The sequence below is a fragment of the Cetorhinus maximus genome, chromosome 23 (genome assembly GCF_964194155.1).
Source record: "Cetorhinus maximus chromosome 23, sCetMax3.hap1.1, whole genome shotgun sequence".
Classification (NCBI taxonomy): domain Eukaryota; kingdom Metazoa; phylum Chordata; class Chondrichthyes; order Lamniformes; family Cetorhinidae; genus Cetorhinus; species Cetorhinus maximus.
In genome coordinates, this window is record NC_135901.1 from 37,751,465 (window position 1) to 37,770,411 (window position 18,947).

The 18,947-nt window shown below is 44.7% G+C and overlaps 1 protein-coding gene across 1 annotated transcript in view; it reads left to right on the forward strand.

Moving 5' to 3' along the window:
- LOC144697983 (uncharacterized) overlaps nt 1–18,947 on the forward strand; it is a gene marked incomplete at its 5' end in the record, with an annotated part of 268,587 nt that overhangs the window by 50,172 nt on the left and 199,468 nt on the right. The window contains 2 exon segments of the mRNA XM_078569934.1: nt 5,885–6,156; nt 17,322–18,323. Of these exon segments, the coding sequence (XP_078426060.1) occupies nt 5,885–6,156; nt 17,322–18,323 (1,274 nt within the window).

The following is an 18,947-nucleotide window of genomic DNA, read 5'->3' on the forward strand; positions in this document are numbered from 1 at the left end:
ACATATACACCGAGAGTGACAGAGGGCACGGGCTTGTCTTTAACGAGAGACAAACACTCAAATCGTTAGCATGAAATAAAGTTTTATTCCAGTTCCAAATGCAAGTTCCGTGACTGTTTTCGTGGATGAACGTAAATAGGAATACTCCCGAGTGTTTGGGTGGATTTTATTCAATTTAACCGATAATTAACTCTGTAGATAGATAGTTAAAACCAGGAATAATGAGAAGCGGAAAACCCCAATGGATTTGGGCTCCATCACCTAAACCACTCAGCCACGACAACTGGCTCTGTGCACAGGGTAATGTCTTTGCAAAAAATTATACATGGCTACAGCAGAGGAGGAGAGCATTCGGCCCATTCTGATATGCCAGCTTATGGCAAAGGAATTCAACGAATTTGATAACCCTGCCTTTACTCTGCTGCAATTTATATTTGTATTGCCGTTCCTTGTTCTTCCTGTTAAAATGAAGCATGGCAGGCATCTATTTTGACAGTGGTCTGGCACCTTTTTGAAAGCTCAATTCTGATAGTGGTGGGACTTAAACACACACCTACATTGAAAACTGGAACCAGAACATAGAGGCTTAGACCGCTCAGCCATACTACAAAACTCACGTTCTGTTTTCCCATCGCCTTGGCTGGTGTTGCTCCTGAAACTGAACAGAATCAAAGCAGCAACAATACGACATAAGGCCCCACAAGCCTCCTCCATCATTTAGTAAGATCATGGCGGATCCCCAGCCTCAGCACCTGCCTCAGAAGGTGGCGGAGGCGAGGTCATTGAATATTATTAAGGAAGAGTTAGATAGATTCTTGTTGGGCAAGGGAATCAAAGGTTATGGGGGTTAGATGGGAATGTGGAAATCAAAACACAAGAAAAGATAGAGTCTCAGAATCATAGAGTTATACAGCACAGAAACAAGCCCTTCAGCCCATCGTGTCTGTGCTGGCCCGCAAGTACCTATTTATTCTAATCCCATTTTCAGGTACTTGGCCTGTACCCCTGTATGCTATGGCGTTACAAGTGCTCATCTAAATGCTTCTTAAATTTCGTGAGGGTTTCTGTCTCTACTATACTCTCAGGCAGTGTGTTCCAGGCTCCAATCACCCTCTGGGTGAAACAAAAAATCCTCAAATCCCCACTAAACCTCCTGCCCCTTACCTGAAATCTATGCCCCCTGGTTAATGACATCCCCACTAAGGGGAAAAGTTTCTTCCTATCTATCCCCCTCATCATTTTGTGTACCTCTATTAGGTCCCCCAAGATCAGCTATGATCTAATTGAATGGCGGAGCAAGCTTGAGGGGCCGAATGGTTTACTCCTGTTCCTATTTATTATGTTCTTCGGATCCCCAACCTCAACACCAATTTCCCATCTGATCCCGATAACCATTCATTCCCTTAGAGTCCAAAAATCATGAGAATTTTTGGATAAAAGCAAAATACTGTGGACGCAGGAAATATGAAATAACAACAGAAAACGCTAGAAAAGCTCAGCAGCATCTGTGGAGAGAGAAACAGAGGTAATGTTTCGAGTCTGTATGACTTCTTCAGAGCTAAGAAGGATTTTTGGATTGTTTTTCTTCCTTTGTCGGATAATTTGTTCTGTAGACATCTGGTTGAAATCAGTAATAATGAGAACCACAGTCATTAAGATTTGAACTGATCTGGGGAAATTCCACTGGATTTTGAACCATCCATTTAACCACTCAGCCATGATAATTGACTAAGGGCCCAATGCTTTCCACTCAATTATCAATAACCTCATTCAGAGCTTTCGCTTCTTCATTGAACCTCCTTCCAAACATTGGGATCCATTTTCCTCAGGATTTGCTCCTGGATTTAATATTTACCTGCTTTGTGTCCTCATTTTGAAATGAGATTCACTTCAATATCCAAGACAAATGGGACGATACTGGACCTAATCTTAGGGAATGAAGTCGGGCAAGTGGTAGAAGTGTCAATGGGGGAGCTTTTCGGAGATAGTGACCATAACTCTAACATTTAAGGTAGTTACGGAATAGGACAAAGATGGGCCGGAAATAAACGTCCTGAATTTGGGGAAGGCCGATTTCAATATGATAAGAGAGGATCTGGGGGGGTTGGGGTGGGGAGCTGATGGAGGAAGAAGGTAGGAAGAAGCTTTTCCCCCTGGTGCAGGTGTCAATAACCAGGGGGCATAGATTTAAGTTAAGGGGCAGGAGTTTCAGAGTGGATTTGAAGAAATTTCTTTTCACCCAGAGGGTGGGGGGTATATGGAACTCACTACCTGAGGGTGTGGTAGAGGCAGGAACCCTCACAACATTTAAGCAGTATTTAGATGAGCACTTGAAACGCCACAGCATACAGGGCTACGGGCCGAGTGTTGGGAAATGGAATTAGAATAGATAGGTGCCTAATGGCCGGCACAGACATGATGGGCTGAGAGGCCTGTTCCTGTGCTGTATAACTCAATAACTCTCTGGCTCTATGACCTACTGTGTGAAAAAATGGGAGCTATGGTTATGATCTGAAATTGTTGAAATGAGTGTTCAGTCTGGAAAGTTGTAAATTGTCTCATCAGAGATGAGCTGCTGTTCCTCGAGCTTCCATTGAGCTTCATTGGAACAGTGCAGGAGGCCGAGGTCAGAGTGGGAGTAGGTGGAAATTAAACTAGTAAATGGTTGGAAGCTCAGGATCATGATTGCAGCCCGAGTGGCGATGATCCACAAAGCAGTCACCCAATCGGGATTTAGTTTCCCCAGTGTAGAGGAGACCACATCGTGAGCAGCAACTACACAACACAAAAAATCATAAAGTATAAGTGAATCACTGTGTCACCTGGAAAGTGTGTTTGGGGCTCTGGAATGTGGGAAGGGAGGAGCTGAAAGGGTGGGTGCTGCATCTGCTGTGCTTGAATGGAAATGATTCATAGTGATGTTCAAAAGAACACAAGAAATTGGAGCAGGGGTAGACCACCCGACCTCTTGAGCCTGCTCCACCATTGAATGATCTTCCACCTCCACTCTACTCTATACTCAAAATGGAGATCAATAAATTCAACTGAAGTTTTAATCTGGAAAATGCACAAACAAGGTGCACATGAATTGCAAATTCACTTCCTCACTGCTTGGAAATCACGTTAACTGTACTTTCCACCGGTCCCGTGCTGAAATCTAGTCATTACATGATTGTTTAAAAATAAAAGGTCGCCCATTTAAAGTGGAGATGAGACGAATTTTTTAATCTCAGAGAATCTTGATTATTTGGAACTCTTCCTGAAAAGGTGGTGAAAGCAGAGTCTTTGAATATTTTTAAGGCAGAGGTGGATAGATTCTTGATAAGCGAGGGGGTGACAGGTTATCGGGGTGGGCAGGATGCAGATTTGCGGTTAATTTCAGATCACCCATGAACTTATTAAATGGTGGAGGATGTTCGAGGGGCCGAATGGCCTCCTCCTGCTCCTTGTTCATTTGCGCATATGTTCACATGTTACTGACAAGACAGAATTTAAATATTCTGTGTATGGGAAGAAAAATCATTTTTTCACATCCCCTAGTGAGACTCCAGTGAGTTGACCTCTAACTGTAGAGGGTTGTTCTGCAGTTATTTACACCCAGGACAGAACTATGGCAGAGGGCCCATGAACTTTGTTTGTCGTATCATAGAGTCATAGAGGTCTACAGCACAGAAAAAGGCCCTTCAGCCCATTGAGTCTGTGCCGGTCAAACAAGTACCTCACTATTCTAATCCCATTTCCAGCACTAGGCCCATAGCCTTGTGTGCCATGGCATCACAAGTGCACATACAAATACTTCTTAAATGTTATGAGAGTTTCTGCCTCTACCACCCTTTCAGGCAGAGAATTCCTGATTCCCACCACCCTCTGGGTGAAAAAATTCTTCCTCACATCCCCTCTAACCCCCCTGCCCCTTACCTTAAATCTATTCCCCTTGGTTATTGATCCCTCCACCAAGGCAAAAAGTTCCTTCCTGTCTACCCTATCTATGCCCCTCATAATTTTATACACCTCAATCATGTACCCCCTCAATATTCTTTGCTCCAGATAAATAACCCCAATCGATCCAAACGCTCCTCATCTCATTTCACTTCATAATCTTGGCCCTGGGCTCCAATCAACATCGGATCACAAATCATGATTTTCTGTTTAAAAAAATTGGCCTTCAATGGCGGCCGGGCTACCCAGCATTCAAAGAGGTGCAGAATGTGCCCTATCCTCACAGCAGCTCCCTGCACATGCGCATTGCCGTGTGTACTTGGAGCATGCGCATTGCGTTCTGTTCTATGAGCATGCGCAGTGCTGGTCTGTAACTGAAGCTGCTCAGAGCGGTCGAGCGAACGTCGAGTGGAGCAAACTAACAGAGTTAGTGGGTGTGTGAGGAGGAATGGAGCCAGCAGAGTGGGCAGGGAGGCTTCATAAAGGCACAGTGCAGGCTGCTGACTCCAAATAACAAGGTACCGGTCTTGTGTTTGCAGGGAACGGGTCGAAAAAGTTTGGATTTCTCCCTTCGCCAGGCCCGGGGTAACGGCCGCCATCTTTATAGGGGGCAATGTGCAGCAGGGCGCATGCGCGGTCATCCTGGTTTAGGTAGCAGGAGGAGAGAATGTTGTGAGTTTCTATCCTGGACTGACGGATGGATTTTGGAATCCAGCTCAAACTCAAACCAAGAGAAATGTTTGTCTGTTTTCAATTTCTAATCTTGGACTGACAGTGATGTCTTTTAAACTCCTTTTTCAGGGGGGTTGTAGAATTGAACCCAGCCAGAGCAGAGGGAGATAGAAAACTAGGAGAGGAACAAAGAATTGGTGGAGATTGTATGATGGGTTTGGATTTCATCACAGGGAGGAGAGAGTGTTTGTGACATTGTGATTTACAGCTTGGGGCAGGAGGCGGGTGGGGAGGGGAGACGAGAGGAAGAAATATTCCACAGCAAGTGGATTTGTCAACTATTAATTTCCATGCTGGACTGACAGTGATTACTTTTGTTAACCCCTTTTACAGAGTACTAGAAGGGAAGGATTTTCAGATCCAAACATCATGAAATATTAAGATTTGTAGATTGGAAACGCAAACCAAACATCACATCAAGATCGGACAGTCACTCGATTCATCAGGACCTGAATATCATCAGCCTTTGAATGTGGAAGGAGAAATGTTTGGCTGTTCTGTCTGTGGGAAAAGATTTCAAACATCAGTGTTCCTCCGAGTGAGAGTGTTCCAGTGAACTCACTGCAGAAAGAGCTTTACACAGCCTGAATAAACATTGCACCATTCACAGTGGGGAGAAACTGTACACGTGTTCTGTGTGCGGATGAGAAAATGTGAGAATGGTGTGAAGCTATTCAGTTATCCACCCCAGCTGGAAATTCATTGACACACTCACATTGGGGCCAGCACCATGGTGAAACCGTGGAAATGTGGGGACTGTGGGAAAGGATTCAATTATCCATCTCTGCTGAGAAGCCATCAACGTATTCACACTGGAGAGAAGCCGTTCTCCTGCTCCGTGTGTGGGAAGGGATTTACTCAGTCATCCACTCTGCTGACACATCAGCGAGGTCACACTGGGGAGAGGCCCTTCAGCTGCACTTACTGTGGTAAGAGGTTCAGGTCTTCATCCCACCTGAGTGGACACCAGCGATTTCACACTGGGGAGAGGCCATTCGCCTGCTCTGTGTGTGGGAAGGGATTCACTGTGTCCTCCAACCTGCTAAAACACCAGCAAATTCACACTGAGGAGAGGCCGTTCAGCTGCAGTTCCTGTGGAAAGAGGTTCAGGCATTCCTCCGACCTCACTGCACACCAGCGAGTTCACACGGGGGAGAAACCATTCACCTGCTCTGTGTGTGCGAAGGGATTCACTCAGTCAGCCAGCCTTCAGTCACACCAGCGAATTCACACTGGGGAGAAACCATTCACCTGCTCTGTGTGTGCAAAGGGATTCACTCAGTCAGCCAGCCTTAAGTCACACCAGCGAATTCACACTGGGGAGAAGCCATTCAGCTGCACTTCCTGTGGAAAGAGATTCAGGTCTCCATCTAATCTTAAAGTACACAAGCGAGTTCACACTGGAGAGAGGCCATTCACCTGCACTGTGTGTGGGAAGGGATTCACTCAGTCAGCCAACCTGCTGTCACACCAGCGCATTCACAAGTAACTGCAGGGATTGGATTTCGCTGTTATTGCTGCTGTTAGTCACATCCAGGACTGATAGTCAGATAGTATTAGCTTTGATTTCTATAACCCCTATAACTGGCTGGAGTTTAATATTCTGGATCTGTCACTGATTATCAGAGCTGCAGTGTCCCTTCAAGAACTCTCAACAGGAACTCGATTACAATAAAATTATGAATTTTTTCTTCAATCCTAAATTGACCTTTGGAGCAAAGTCGACAATTCAGTGTCTGAGAGGTTCCACTGATTAACATCTCCAATTAGAAAGTGCTGATTAATCCTTGCTGATAATTCTTACTGACTTGTACATTACTCACAGAGACACTTCCATTATGTAATTAATTTATCAAGGAAGATAACAAAACAGTAAAATATTTTACAGGCACATCGATAAAAGCTTCATCAGTCAACATTGATGTTGATGAATCTTGGAAGTCGCTGAGTTGAATCATTTCTGACACAGCAGCAGCAACATTTGGAAAAGGTGGAATCCACAACAAAGACTGGCTTGAGACCGACTCAGCAGAGATGAATCTGTCATTGAAGCAAAAAGCAAAGCCTACCTGATTACAACATAAACCCAACAGCTCGAACACTGTGTAACTTGCAAGTAGCTGAGACAGTTGTGTAAAAGACAGGGAGATACTGTGTAAATAAACACTGGAACAGCCCACATCAAGAAACCCAAACTGCCTGTGACAATGGAAATCTACGTGCTGTGTATGATGGGATCAGGAGGACGCTTGGTCCGACCATCACCAAATGGATGGTGAAGTTCTCACTGACAGACGTAAACAGATGTCCCATTGGGTTGAAACTGCTGTGAGCTGTACTCCCGTGAGAAGGACATCTCCCAGTCTCCGTTTGACTCTCTCCTGCAGCTTCCTGTCATGGTTGAGTTGGATGAGGAGCCCTCATTACTTGAGCTCGAAAAGGCGATTGACTCCTTAGCAAGCAGAAAGACACCCAGCAAATATGGAATTCCAGCTGAACTGCTTAAGCCTGTCTACTGTCACACCTTCATGACCACCACATTCTCTGTTGGGATGTTGGATCCATTCCACAGGACACGTGTGTGACTGAAGAATGATCACAATATACTAAAAGGAAGGTGACAGAGGAGATTGCAACAACTACAGGGACATCTCAATCCTCAGCATCACAGGGACGACCTTCACTATGGTCAGGCTTAAAAGACTCCATCTACTTGCAGACCGAGTGTATCCAGAAGCACAGTGCGGTTTCTGTGCTGGCAGATCTACAGTGGACATGATCTTCTCAATACACCAGCTACAAGAGAAGTGAACAATTGGGATTGAATCTAAAATGCTGCCAGCTCCTGTACTGAGAAAAGTGAAAGGTTATAATGACTGAGTGAAAGTAAACCTTTAAGTATGAATTATAATGAACTTGTACAATTGTAAAAGACATTGAAAAGTTTGATTCCCTAAAGATAAGCTTCAGCCTTGATGTTATGATCCGGAGCTCACAAGCTGTGGGAAGCTCCACCCTCTTTAACTCTTTTCAGTCTCAGAAGGTTGAAGCTCCTTTTGCCTGTGAAAGTGAACTTTTTCAGTTTTATTTTTCTTCAGTTTTATTACCGTCATTTGGAAAGGTGCCTGAAGAAAGAAGAAGAAAAAAAACATTTGTGAAAAGCTGAGAAAAATACAAAGACAATTAAAAATCAAAGATTGAAATGGGGTTTGGTTCATCCTTGATCTGAAAATGAAGCTACATAAAGTTGACACAAGTGTGCACATTTGAGAATGTTTCTTCAGCCCCTTTGCTAACAAGCTGAGAAGTTAACCCTTTCCACTGACAGCATGGTGACAATTTAAACAAAAGCCTTTGCTTTTTAAATATTTGACTTCATCCCATTTGTTATTGTTCAAGACAAAGTGCCTGAGAATGGGAGAAATGGGAGTGATCTACAATCTGAATGCAAGTATCTGTACTTCTGTCTCTGATCTACAAACACCATATTATGTGAGTATTAAATGGGACAGTAAAGTTCCTCCAGCTCTCCTGAATGAGATAGAACAGTAATTCATGGAATGACATGTTTAGAATAAAAGACAGAAAATCACACCACTGATTGGGAAATTGAATAATTCACCTGGGTATAGTTCAGCGGAATAGTTCAATCTGTTATACATCTACATTCTAGTGAAAGTCAGGAAAGTGTAGTTGAGACCAGTAAACAGAGATTTCTTTTGGTGATGTTTGTGTCCTTCCTTCTGTATTTAAAAGAAACTGAATTTGATAGTCTGGCCACTATCCAAGGCATCAGAACCGTGCAGGGTTAGATCAGCAAAGATCTTCAGACACCCCATTGATATTTTGATAAGATCACCTGAAAGGCCAAGAGTAGCTTGCATAACAAAATAAAAACAGAATTACCTGGAAAAACTCAGCAAGTCTGGCAGCATCGGCGGAGAAGAAATCAGTCAACGTTTCGAGCCCTCATGGCCCTTCAGCAGAACTGAAGCATAGTTTCAACAAGGGAGAAATATAAATTGGTTTAAGGTGGGTGGGGGGGAAGAGACACATTGAGGGTGTGGTGTGAGCAGATAATGAAAAGATGTCAGAGACAAAAGGGTCAAAGAGGTGTTGAAGGTGGTGGTTTTTGTCTGAGAAAAGTGCTAATTAAGAATGCAAGACAGGATATTCAAAGTACAGCTCTAGTGGGGGTGGGGTGGAAAGACTAAAGGTTTTAGTTTTAGATTTAAAAATAATGGAAATAGGTGGGGAAAGAAGAATCTCTATAAATTATTGAAAAAAAAGGCAGGTGGGGGGGGGAAAAGAAACGGGGTGGGGATGGGGGGAGGGGGAGTTTAAGATCTAAAGTTGTTGAATTCAATATTCAGCCCAGAAGGCTGTAAAGTGCCTAGTCGGAAGATGAGGTGCTGTTCCTCCAGTTTGCGTTGGGCTTCACTGGAACAATGCAGCAAGCCAAGGACAGACATGTGGGCAAGAGAACAGGGTGGAGTGTTAAAATGGCAAGCGACAGGGAGGTTTGGGTCTTTCTTGCGGACAGACCGCAGGTGTTCCGCAAAACGGTCGCCCAGTTTGCGTTTGGTCTCTCCAATGTAGAGGAGACCGTTGCTCCCAATGCGGTCTCCTCTACATTGGAGAGACCAAACGCAAACTGGGCGACCGTTTTGCGGAACACCTGCGGTCTGTCCGCAAGAAAGACCCAAACCTCCCTGTCGCTTGCCATTTTAACACTCCACCCTGTTCTCTTGCCCACATGTCTGTCCTTGGCTTGCTGCATTGTTCCAGTGAAGCCCAACGCAAACTGGAGGAACAGCACCTCATCTTCCGACTGGGCACTTTACAGCCTTCTGGGCTGAATATTGAATTCAACAACTTTAGATCTTAAACTCCCCCTCCCCCCATCCCCACCCCGTTTCTTTTCCCCCCCCCACCCGCCTTTTTTTTCAATAATTTATATAGATTCTTCTTTCCCCACCTATTTCCATTATTTTTAAATCTAAAACTAAAACCTTTAGTCTTTCCACCCCACCCCCACTAGAGCTGTACTTTGAATATCCTGTCTTGCATTCTTAATTAGCACTTTTCTCAGACAAAAACCACCACCTTCAACACCTCTTTGACCCTTTTGTCTCTGACATCTTTTCATTATCTGCTCACACCACACCCTCAATGTGTCTCTTCCCCCCCACCCACCTTAAACCAATTTATATTTCTCCCTTGTTGAAACTATGCTTCAGTTCTGCTGAAGGGCCATGAGGGCTCGAAACGTTGACTGATTTCTTCTCCGCCGATGCTGCCAGACTTGCTGAGTTTTTCCAGGTAATTCTGTTTTTATTTTGTTTTGGATTTCCAGCATCCGCAGTAGCTTTTAGCTTTTTGTTTTTATCTCAGTAGCTTGCATAGGTTTGCACATGCATGATATTGGGATACAGCGTGAGTGTGCAGATGTGATGTATTCCATGTGGTGGTAATTAACATGTGGAAATGCATGGTGACCCTGCACTGAAGAGCAGGTCCCAGACGTGCTCAGCTACTTGACAACAGAACAACATGAAGTGATTATTGTGGAAAATTGAATGAGACATTTTAAATCATCAAGACATTAACACACATTCCATAGTGAAACTAACTATAAAACAATCAGCATTGAATTAAATACACTGGTACCTATCAGAGGGAATGAAGTTAAATTGAACGGAGAAATAGAATCTGGATTTAGAAAATATCCACAAGGTGGATGCAGGTGAACAGAGAGCTGGAGAATCTTTAAAGTCCGTGCATGAACCTTTGTTTGAATCAGATGTATTTACGACATGCTAATAATTTAGATTGTGTGAGATAATCGGCAGGTGGGGAGGATGAATCTAAGTCGATAGTTATCACATTTTAGTGGAAAAGTTTTGACATTTACTCTTGGTGGCAGCTCAAGGGTTTGTGTGGCTGATTCTGATCATTCTAGTAGCTTTAGCATTTTATCTATGGTTTGTCATCAAGAAATTAGGAAAACAAGCTTGGAGCTTAGAAATAGTGAGGTTAGTCAGAAATCAGTTGTGAGAAATCAATAAGGATATTCCCTTCTCAAGCTGGGGAGATCTGTGAGAAATCACTGTCTAATAACCTTATAAAATCTGTAGAAATTTATTGAATATAAAAGGAATAGCTCTCTCCCTCTCGCTTAGGAATAAATATTCCTGGCTTGACAAACATAGGACAACATATCCCAATGTTACCTCATAGGGATGGACTGGGTAGTTAGGGAATGGAATTTGTAGTGGTGACTGAAGACAATGGCTTTGATCTTCCCAATTCTTAAAAGGAGCAAATTTCTGCTCATCCTGTATGGAATGTTGGATAAGCAGTTTGATAATATAGTAACAGTAGAGGAATGGAGAGGGATGGTGGTGATGTCAGTTTGTCAGTTTACATGTGAAAACTAACACAGTGCTTTTTGGATGGTGTCACCTTGTGACTGCACTTGTGTCGAATAAGGTCACACAGTGAAAATATCTGAATGGTCTGTCATCAGTGTGAACACGTTGATGGGACATCAGAGTTTTACAGCACGGAAAAAGGCCTTTTGGCCCATCGTATCCACTCTGGTCATCAAGCCCCGATCTACTCTCATCCCATTTTCAGCACTTGGCCCATAGCCCTGTAAGCTGTGGTGTTTCAAGTGTTCATCTAAATAGTTCTTAAATGTTGTGAGGGTTCCTGCCTCTATCACCCTTTCAGGCAGTGAGTTCTAGAGTTCCACCCTCTTGGTGAAAAAAGTGTTCCTCAAATCCCCTCTAAAACTCCTGCCCCTTCCCTTAAATCTATGCCCCCCGGTTATTGACCCCTCCACTAAGGAGAAAAGTTTATTCCTATCCACCCTATCTATGCCGCTCACAATTTGGTACACCTCTATCAGGAATCCCCCTCAGTCTTCTCTGTTGTAAGGAAAACAACCCCAGCCTATCGAGTCTCTCTTCACAGCTGAAACTCTCCAGCCCAGGCAACATCTTGGTGAATCTCCTCTGCACCCCCTCCAGCGCAATCACATCCTTCCTATAGTATGGCGACCAGAACTGCACACAGTATTCCAGATGTGGCCGAACTAATGTTCTATACAGCTCTATCATAACCTCCCTGCTCTTATATTCAATGCCTCGACTAATAAAGACAAGTATCCCATTTGCCTTATTAACCACCTTATCTACCTGTCCTGCTGCCTTCAAGGGTCTATGGATATGCACACCAAGGTCCCTCTGATCCTCTGTACTTCCTAGGATCCTACCATTCATTGTGTATTCCCTTGCCTTGTTAGTCCTCCCAAAACACATCACCTCATACTTTTTGGGATTAAATTCCATTTGCTACTGTTCTGCCCATCTGACCAGCCCATCTATATCGTCCTGTACTCTAAGGCTTTCCTCCTTGCTATTTACCACACCATCAATTTTTGTGTCATCTGTGAACTTACTAATCATATCTCCGACATTCATGTCTAGATCATTAATATACACTACAAACAGCAAGAGACCCAGCACCAAACCCTGCAGTACGCCACTGGACACAGGCTTCCAGTCACAAAAACAGCCTTTGACCATCACCCTCTGCCTCCTGACACTGAGCCAATTTTGGATCCAATTTGCCGAATTGTCCTGGATTCCATGGGCTCTTAACTTCTTGACCAGTCTCCCATGCGAGACTTTGTTAAAAGCCTGACAGAAGTCCATGTAGACAATGTCAATTGAACTACCCTCATCTACACACCGAGTCACCTCCTCGAAAAATTCAAATTTATTGGACATGATCTCTCCCTGACAAAGCTATGCTGATTATCCTTGATTAATTCTTACGTCTCCAAGTGGGGATTAATTCTGTCCCTCAGAATGTTTTCCAAAAGTTTCCCTATGACTGATGTTAGATTCACTGGCCGATAGTTCCCTGGTTTATCCCTCCCACTCTTCTTGAATAATGACACCACATTAGCTGTCCTCCAGTCCTGTGGCACCTCTACTGTGGCCAGAGAGGATTTGAAAAATAATGTCAGGGCCCCTGCAATCCCTTCTCTTGCCTCCCACAGCACCTGGGACACATCTCATCTGGGCCTGGGGATTAATCCACTTTTAAGGCCCAATAAATATCTCCTCCTCTCAATGCTAAGTTGTTCAAATATATCACAGTCCCCCTCCCTGATTTCTATCTCTACATCGTCCTTCTGTATAGTTAATACAGATGCAAAGTACTCATTTAAAACCTCACCTGCATCTTACAGCTCCTCACACAGATTGCCACTTTGGTCCCTTATGGGCCCTACTTTTTCCTGATTATCCTCTTGTCCCGAATATACTTACAAAATGCATTTGGATTTTAACTTATTTTACCCAGTGGTATTTTTCATGCCCCCTCTTCGATCTCCTAATTCCTTTTTTTTTTAAAGTAGCCCCATGCACTTTCTATACTCCTCAAGGGCTCTCGCTGTTTTGAGCCCTCGGTATCTACCATAAACTTTCCTTTTTTTTCCTTATCTAATCCTGTAAATTCCTCAACATCCAGGTTTCTCTGGACTTGTTGGTCCCACCCTTCACCTTTATGGAAACATGTTGGCCCTGCACTCTCTCCATTTCCTTTTTGAATGACTCCTACTGTTCTGATGTAGATTTTATTACAAGTAGCTGCTCCCAATCCACTTTGGCCAGATCCTGTCTTATCATTTTAAAATTGGCCTTGCCCCAATTCAGAACCTTTATTTCCGGTCCATCTTTGTCCTTTTCCATAACTACCTTAAATCAAACTGAGTTATGGTCACTATCGCCGAAATGCTCCCCGACTGACACTTCTACCACTTGCCCAGCTTTGTTTCCTCAAAGCACGCCCAGCACCGCCCCCTCTCTTGTAGGACTTTCTATGTGCTGGCTTAAAAAGCTCTCCTGGATACATTTTAAGAATTCAGCCCCCTCTAAGCCTTTCACACTTTGTCTATCCCAGTTAATATTGGGGAAGTTGAAATCCCCTACTATTAGTTCCCTATTATTTTTACACTTCTCTGAGATTTGCCTACATATCTGACTTTCTATCTCTCCCTGACTGTTTGGGAGCCTATAGTACACTCCCAATAATGTTCTTGCCCACTTTTTGTTTTTAAGTTCTGCCCACATGGCCTCATTTAAGAAACCTTCTAAGATACCATCCCCCCTTACTGCAGTAATTGATTCCTTGATCAATATTGTGACACCACCACCTTTTTTACAACACCCCACCTGCACCCCTTCTCTTTCACCTGAAGATTCTATACCTCGGAATATTGAGCTGCCAATCCTGCCCCTCCCTCAACCATGTCTCCATGTGTTAATCAACATCCTCAACTCATCTGCCTTACTTGCAACACTCCTTGCATTAAAATAAATGCCATCCAGCCTTGCTATGTTCCCTTGTGCCTTAACCTGACGATGTACACTCTACCTTCCAGACTGACTTGTTTTTTCCTTATATACCTTCTGTACATCACCCCCTACTATCCCTCGACTCAGTGCTGGTGCCAAATTAGTTTATACCCCCACCAACAGCTCTAGCAAACCTTCCTGCAAAGTTCCCCACACCTTTCAAAGCACTTCTCACACCCTGGTCCTTCAAAAGTTCTCTCGCCAGTGTGAATGGTGTCCCAGCAGGTGGGATGATATCCTGAATCTATAACCACACTGTGAGCAACTGAATGGCCTCTCCCCAGTGTGAATTTACTGTGTCCGGGATAGAAATTGAGGTGAGACAAACATTTCTCTTGGTTTGAGTTTGCTGTGTGTAAATCCTCCCCTTCTAACCCCCTGTAAAAGGAGTTTCCAAACACTCGGTGTAAACTGGGCTCCGAGAGTTTCTAATCCGGTTTTGGAGTCCTACACCGGGTGTTTGTGAACCCTCCCAGTCCAGCCTCCGGCTCCATTCCTCTCCTGCACTCGCCCTTTGACTTTTGCTGGGTTTTAACCGACCGCCTTCATCACGCACCCGCGGTGCGCATGCTCCACTCACAGCTGGCTCCGCCCCCTCATTCACTCCGATTGGTTGGAGGACCAGCCTCTCCTGCTCGGTCCTGCAGCTCTGCCCCCTCTTCCTATTGGCCCTGATTTTCCGTCAATCATTGTGAGTTGGAGCATGCGCAGTCCGTGGAGACAGACGGGGAGAGAGGTCGAGCGAGCTGATTTAAAATGCGGGTTTAAAAAGACCGAGTGCGGATCCGGAGCTGAAAATAAACCCGTCAACATACATAGCGCCGGCGGGTGAGTTTGGAAGCTTCATAAACTCAAGGTGTCGGCCCTAAACCCTCAGGAAGGAGCCAGCAGTCCCGGGTTTGCTCGGCGCTGCGGGAGGAAGGCCCGCGTTAACGGTCGCCATCTTTATAGGGGCAATGTAGGGATGAGCGCATGCGCGGCCGCCATCTTTCTATGATTATAACGTACAGCAAGGCGCATGCGCCCTCTTCCCAGGAAAAAGGGAAAATGTGCTATGGGCGCATGCGCATTCTTCGCCCTTAGGGGTAATGAACAACACCAGGGCCCGAGGGAGACATTCATAAAATGTGTGTTCACTGGGACTTTTAGATCAACAACAATAGAATTGTCAACCCACAATCACTCAGTAGTACAGAATTTAAGTATTGCTGAAAGGAGACATAGTGTTGAAGGTTTTCATGTTGCACTCATCCGGACAGATGCAAGAAAACCAAATTTCTGAGAAAACAACAATTTATGCTGCACAAGGAAACGGTGTTGACTGGTTGGCCAGTCAGCTCTGATTGGTCAAGGCATTGACTTGGAGAATGCACCAAAGAGCTATCGTCCTCCATGTTTTTGTTTAATTCAACAAACAGTTCCATCCCTGGACATGCCTCTTCTGTCTGCAGAGGACAATTCTCTGGGTATGAATATGTGTAGCTTCTAGCAAGCATAAGTGAGCCACATTATGAGCCTGACTGACAATCTTTGAAATTTGATGTTCTTGCATCTGTCCTGATGAGTACAAGATAAAAGGTTTTGACAGAATGTCTCTTTGTTTAGCAATACTCAAGTGTCTTAAAGGGGGGAAATGTGGTCGACAGAGGGAGTGGTGCAGGGAGAGAATTTCAGAGTTTGGGAATTAGGGAACTTAAGGCAAGGTCATTAATGCTGGAGCGATTAAAATGGAGAATGTACAAGATGCCAGAATTCGAGCAGTGCAGATATCTCAGAGGGTTGTGGGGCTGGAGGAGATTACAGAGATAGGGAGGGACAAGGCCATGGAGGGATTTGAAAACAAAGATGAGAATTTTAAAATCAAGTTGTTGTTTGACCGGGAGCCATGGTAGGTCAGGAAGCAGATGGGTGACAGAGGAACAGGACTTGGTATGAATGAAGACGTGGACAGCAGTCTTTTGGATGGTTTCACGTTTACAGAGAGTAGAATGTAGGAGACCAGCCAGGAGTGTGTTGGGATAGTCATTCAAGTCTGGAGGTAACAACGGCAGTGATTCAGCAGCAGATGCACTGAGACAGGGTGAGGGCGGGAGACGTAACAGAGGTAGAAACAGGCAATCTTAGTGATGGCACAGATATGAGGTCAGAATCTGATCTTGAGATCAAATGTAACACCGAGGTTGTGAACAGACTGGTTTAATCTCAGATTGTTCCCAGGGAGAAGGATGGAGTTGGTATCTAGGGAATGGAGATTGGAGCAGGGACTGAAAACAGTGTCTTCGGTCTTCTCAGTGTTTAATTGGAGTTAATTAGTCATCAGGAAGAGAAGCAGGAACCAGAATGGGCCATGAGATTGATCCCAGGTTTAACTCAGTTAGAGAGGGAGAGAAGGAAGGAAGGAAACCCTGGGAGGTTTGAAGAAACCACCTTCACAATCACTCATTAAATCTCCATACAGTAAGTTTTGGACACAAGGTTAATGTCTGCTATTCTGTATGGTTGGTCAGGGGGTTTCAGATTAATGTTTTGTCACGAGTAATGACTGAAGTGAATGATGAAACATATTGTTCTCTTCAGTTGGACAAATTTGTTAAAAAGATACAGGAAGAATTATCCAAAACTCTGATTGGCTTCAGCACAGGGAGGAAGGAGAGTGTGTGGGACAGAGATTTGCAGCTTTGGGAGAAGAAGACAGGAAATAATGTTCCATAGAAATGAGAATTGTCTGCTCTGAATTTCTATCCTGTTTTTACAGTGATCACTTTTGTAAACTCCTTTTACAGGGTATCGGAAGGGGAGGATTTACAGAGGGGGAACTCAAACCAAACATCACATCAATATCTGACAGAGTCACTCGATTCATCAGGACCTGAATATTATCGTCTTTGAATGTGGAAGAAGAAATGGTTGTTCTGTCTTTGGGAAAAGATTTCAAACATCAGTGTGACTGGAAAAGCACCGAGACACACACACCCGAATGAGAGTGTTCCAGTGAACTGACTGTGGAAAGAGCTTTAACCAGTTACACAGCGTGAAATACCATCACACTATTCACAGCAGGGGGAAATTGTACACGTGTTCTATGTGTGAACAAGGATTCAACTGATCATCAAACCTGGAGAGACACAGGGACACTTGAACCATGGAAAAACTGTGGAAATGTGAGGACTGTGGGAACGGATTCAATTACCCATCCCAGCTGGAAATCCATCGACGCAGTCACACTGGGGAGAGGCCGTTCACCTGCTCCGAGTGTGGGAAGGGATTCACTCTGTCAGCCAACCTGCGAACACACCAGCGAATTCACACTGAGGAGAGACCATTCACTTGCTCTGAATGTGGGAAGGGATTCACTCAGTCATCTAAGCTGCTGAGACACCAGCGAGTTCACAGTGGGAAGAAGCCATTCACCTGCTCTGAGTGTGGGAAGGGATTCACTTCCTCAACCAACCTGCGAACACACCAGCGAATTCACAATGGGGAGAGACCGTTTGTCTGCTCTGAGTGTTGGAAGGGATTCACTCAGTCATCTGACCTGCTGAGACACCGGTGGGTTCATACTGGGGAGAGGCCGTTCACCTGCTCCGAGTGTGGGAAGGGATTCACTCAGTCATCTGACCTGCTGATACACCGGTGAGTTCACAGTGGGGAGAGACCGTTCACCTGCTCCGAATGTGGGAAGGGATTCACTCAGTTATCCAGCCTGCTGAGACACCAGCAGCTACACACTGGAGAGAGGCCGTTCATCTGCTCTGAGTGTGGGAAGGGTTTCACTCAGTCATCCCAACTGCTGATACACCAGCGGTTTCACAATGGGGAGAGGCCATTCACCTGCTCTGAGTGTCGGAAGGGTTTCACTCAGTCATCCCACCTGCAAACACACAGGCGAATTCACACTGGAGATACACCGTTCACTTGCTCCGAGTGTGGGAAGGGATTCACTTAGCCATCCCACATGCGAACACACCAGGGGTTTCACAATGGGGAGAGACCATTCACCTGCTCCGAGTGTGGAAAGGATTTCACTCAGTCATCCAAGCTCCAAACACACCAGTGAATTCACACTGGAGAGAGACCATTCACCTGCTCTGAGTGTGGGAAGGGATTCACTCAGCCATCCGGCCTGCTGAGACACCAGCGGTTTCACACTGGGGAAAGACCATTCTCCTGCTCCATGTGTGGGAAGGGATTCACTCAGTCATCCCACTTGCGAATACACCAGCGAATTCACACTGGAGAGACACCATAAGAACATATGGACTAGGAACGGGAGCAGACCATTTGGCCTCTCAAGTTTGCTGTGCCATTCAATAAGATCATGGCTGATCTTCTTGTCTTTGAATTTCCACATTCCCATCTATCCTCGATAACCTTTGATTCTCTTGCCTAACAAGGATATATCTACCGGTGTCTTAAAAATATTCAATGACCCCGCCTCCACCGCCTTCTGAGGCAGGGAGTTCCCATTTGCAAATCTCTGAGAGAAAAAAATTCTCCTCATCTCTGTCCTAAAAGGGCAACCCCCCTAATTTTGAAACAGTGCCTCCTAGTTCTGGACTTACCCACAAGAGGAAACATCCTTTCAATGTCCACCTTGTCAAGGCCATTCAGGATCTTGTACACTTCAATCAAATCACTCCTCCCTCTTCTAAACTCCAGTGGAAACAAGCCCAGCCTGTCTAACCTTTCCTCATAAGACAGCCCGCTCATTCCAGGTATCAATCTAGTGAACATCCTTTGAACCGATCCAATGCATTTATATCCTTCCTTAAATAAGGAGACCAAAACTGCACACAGTATTCAAGGTGCGGTCCTGTATAACTGAAGCATAACATCCTTACTTTT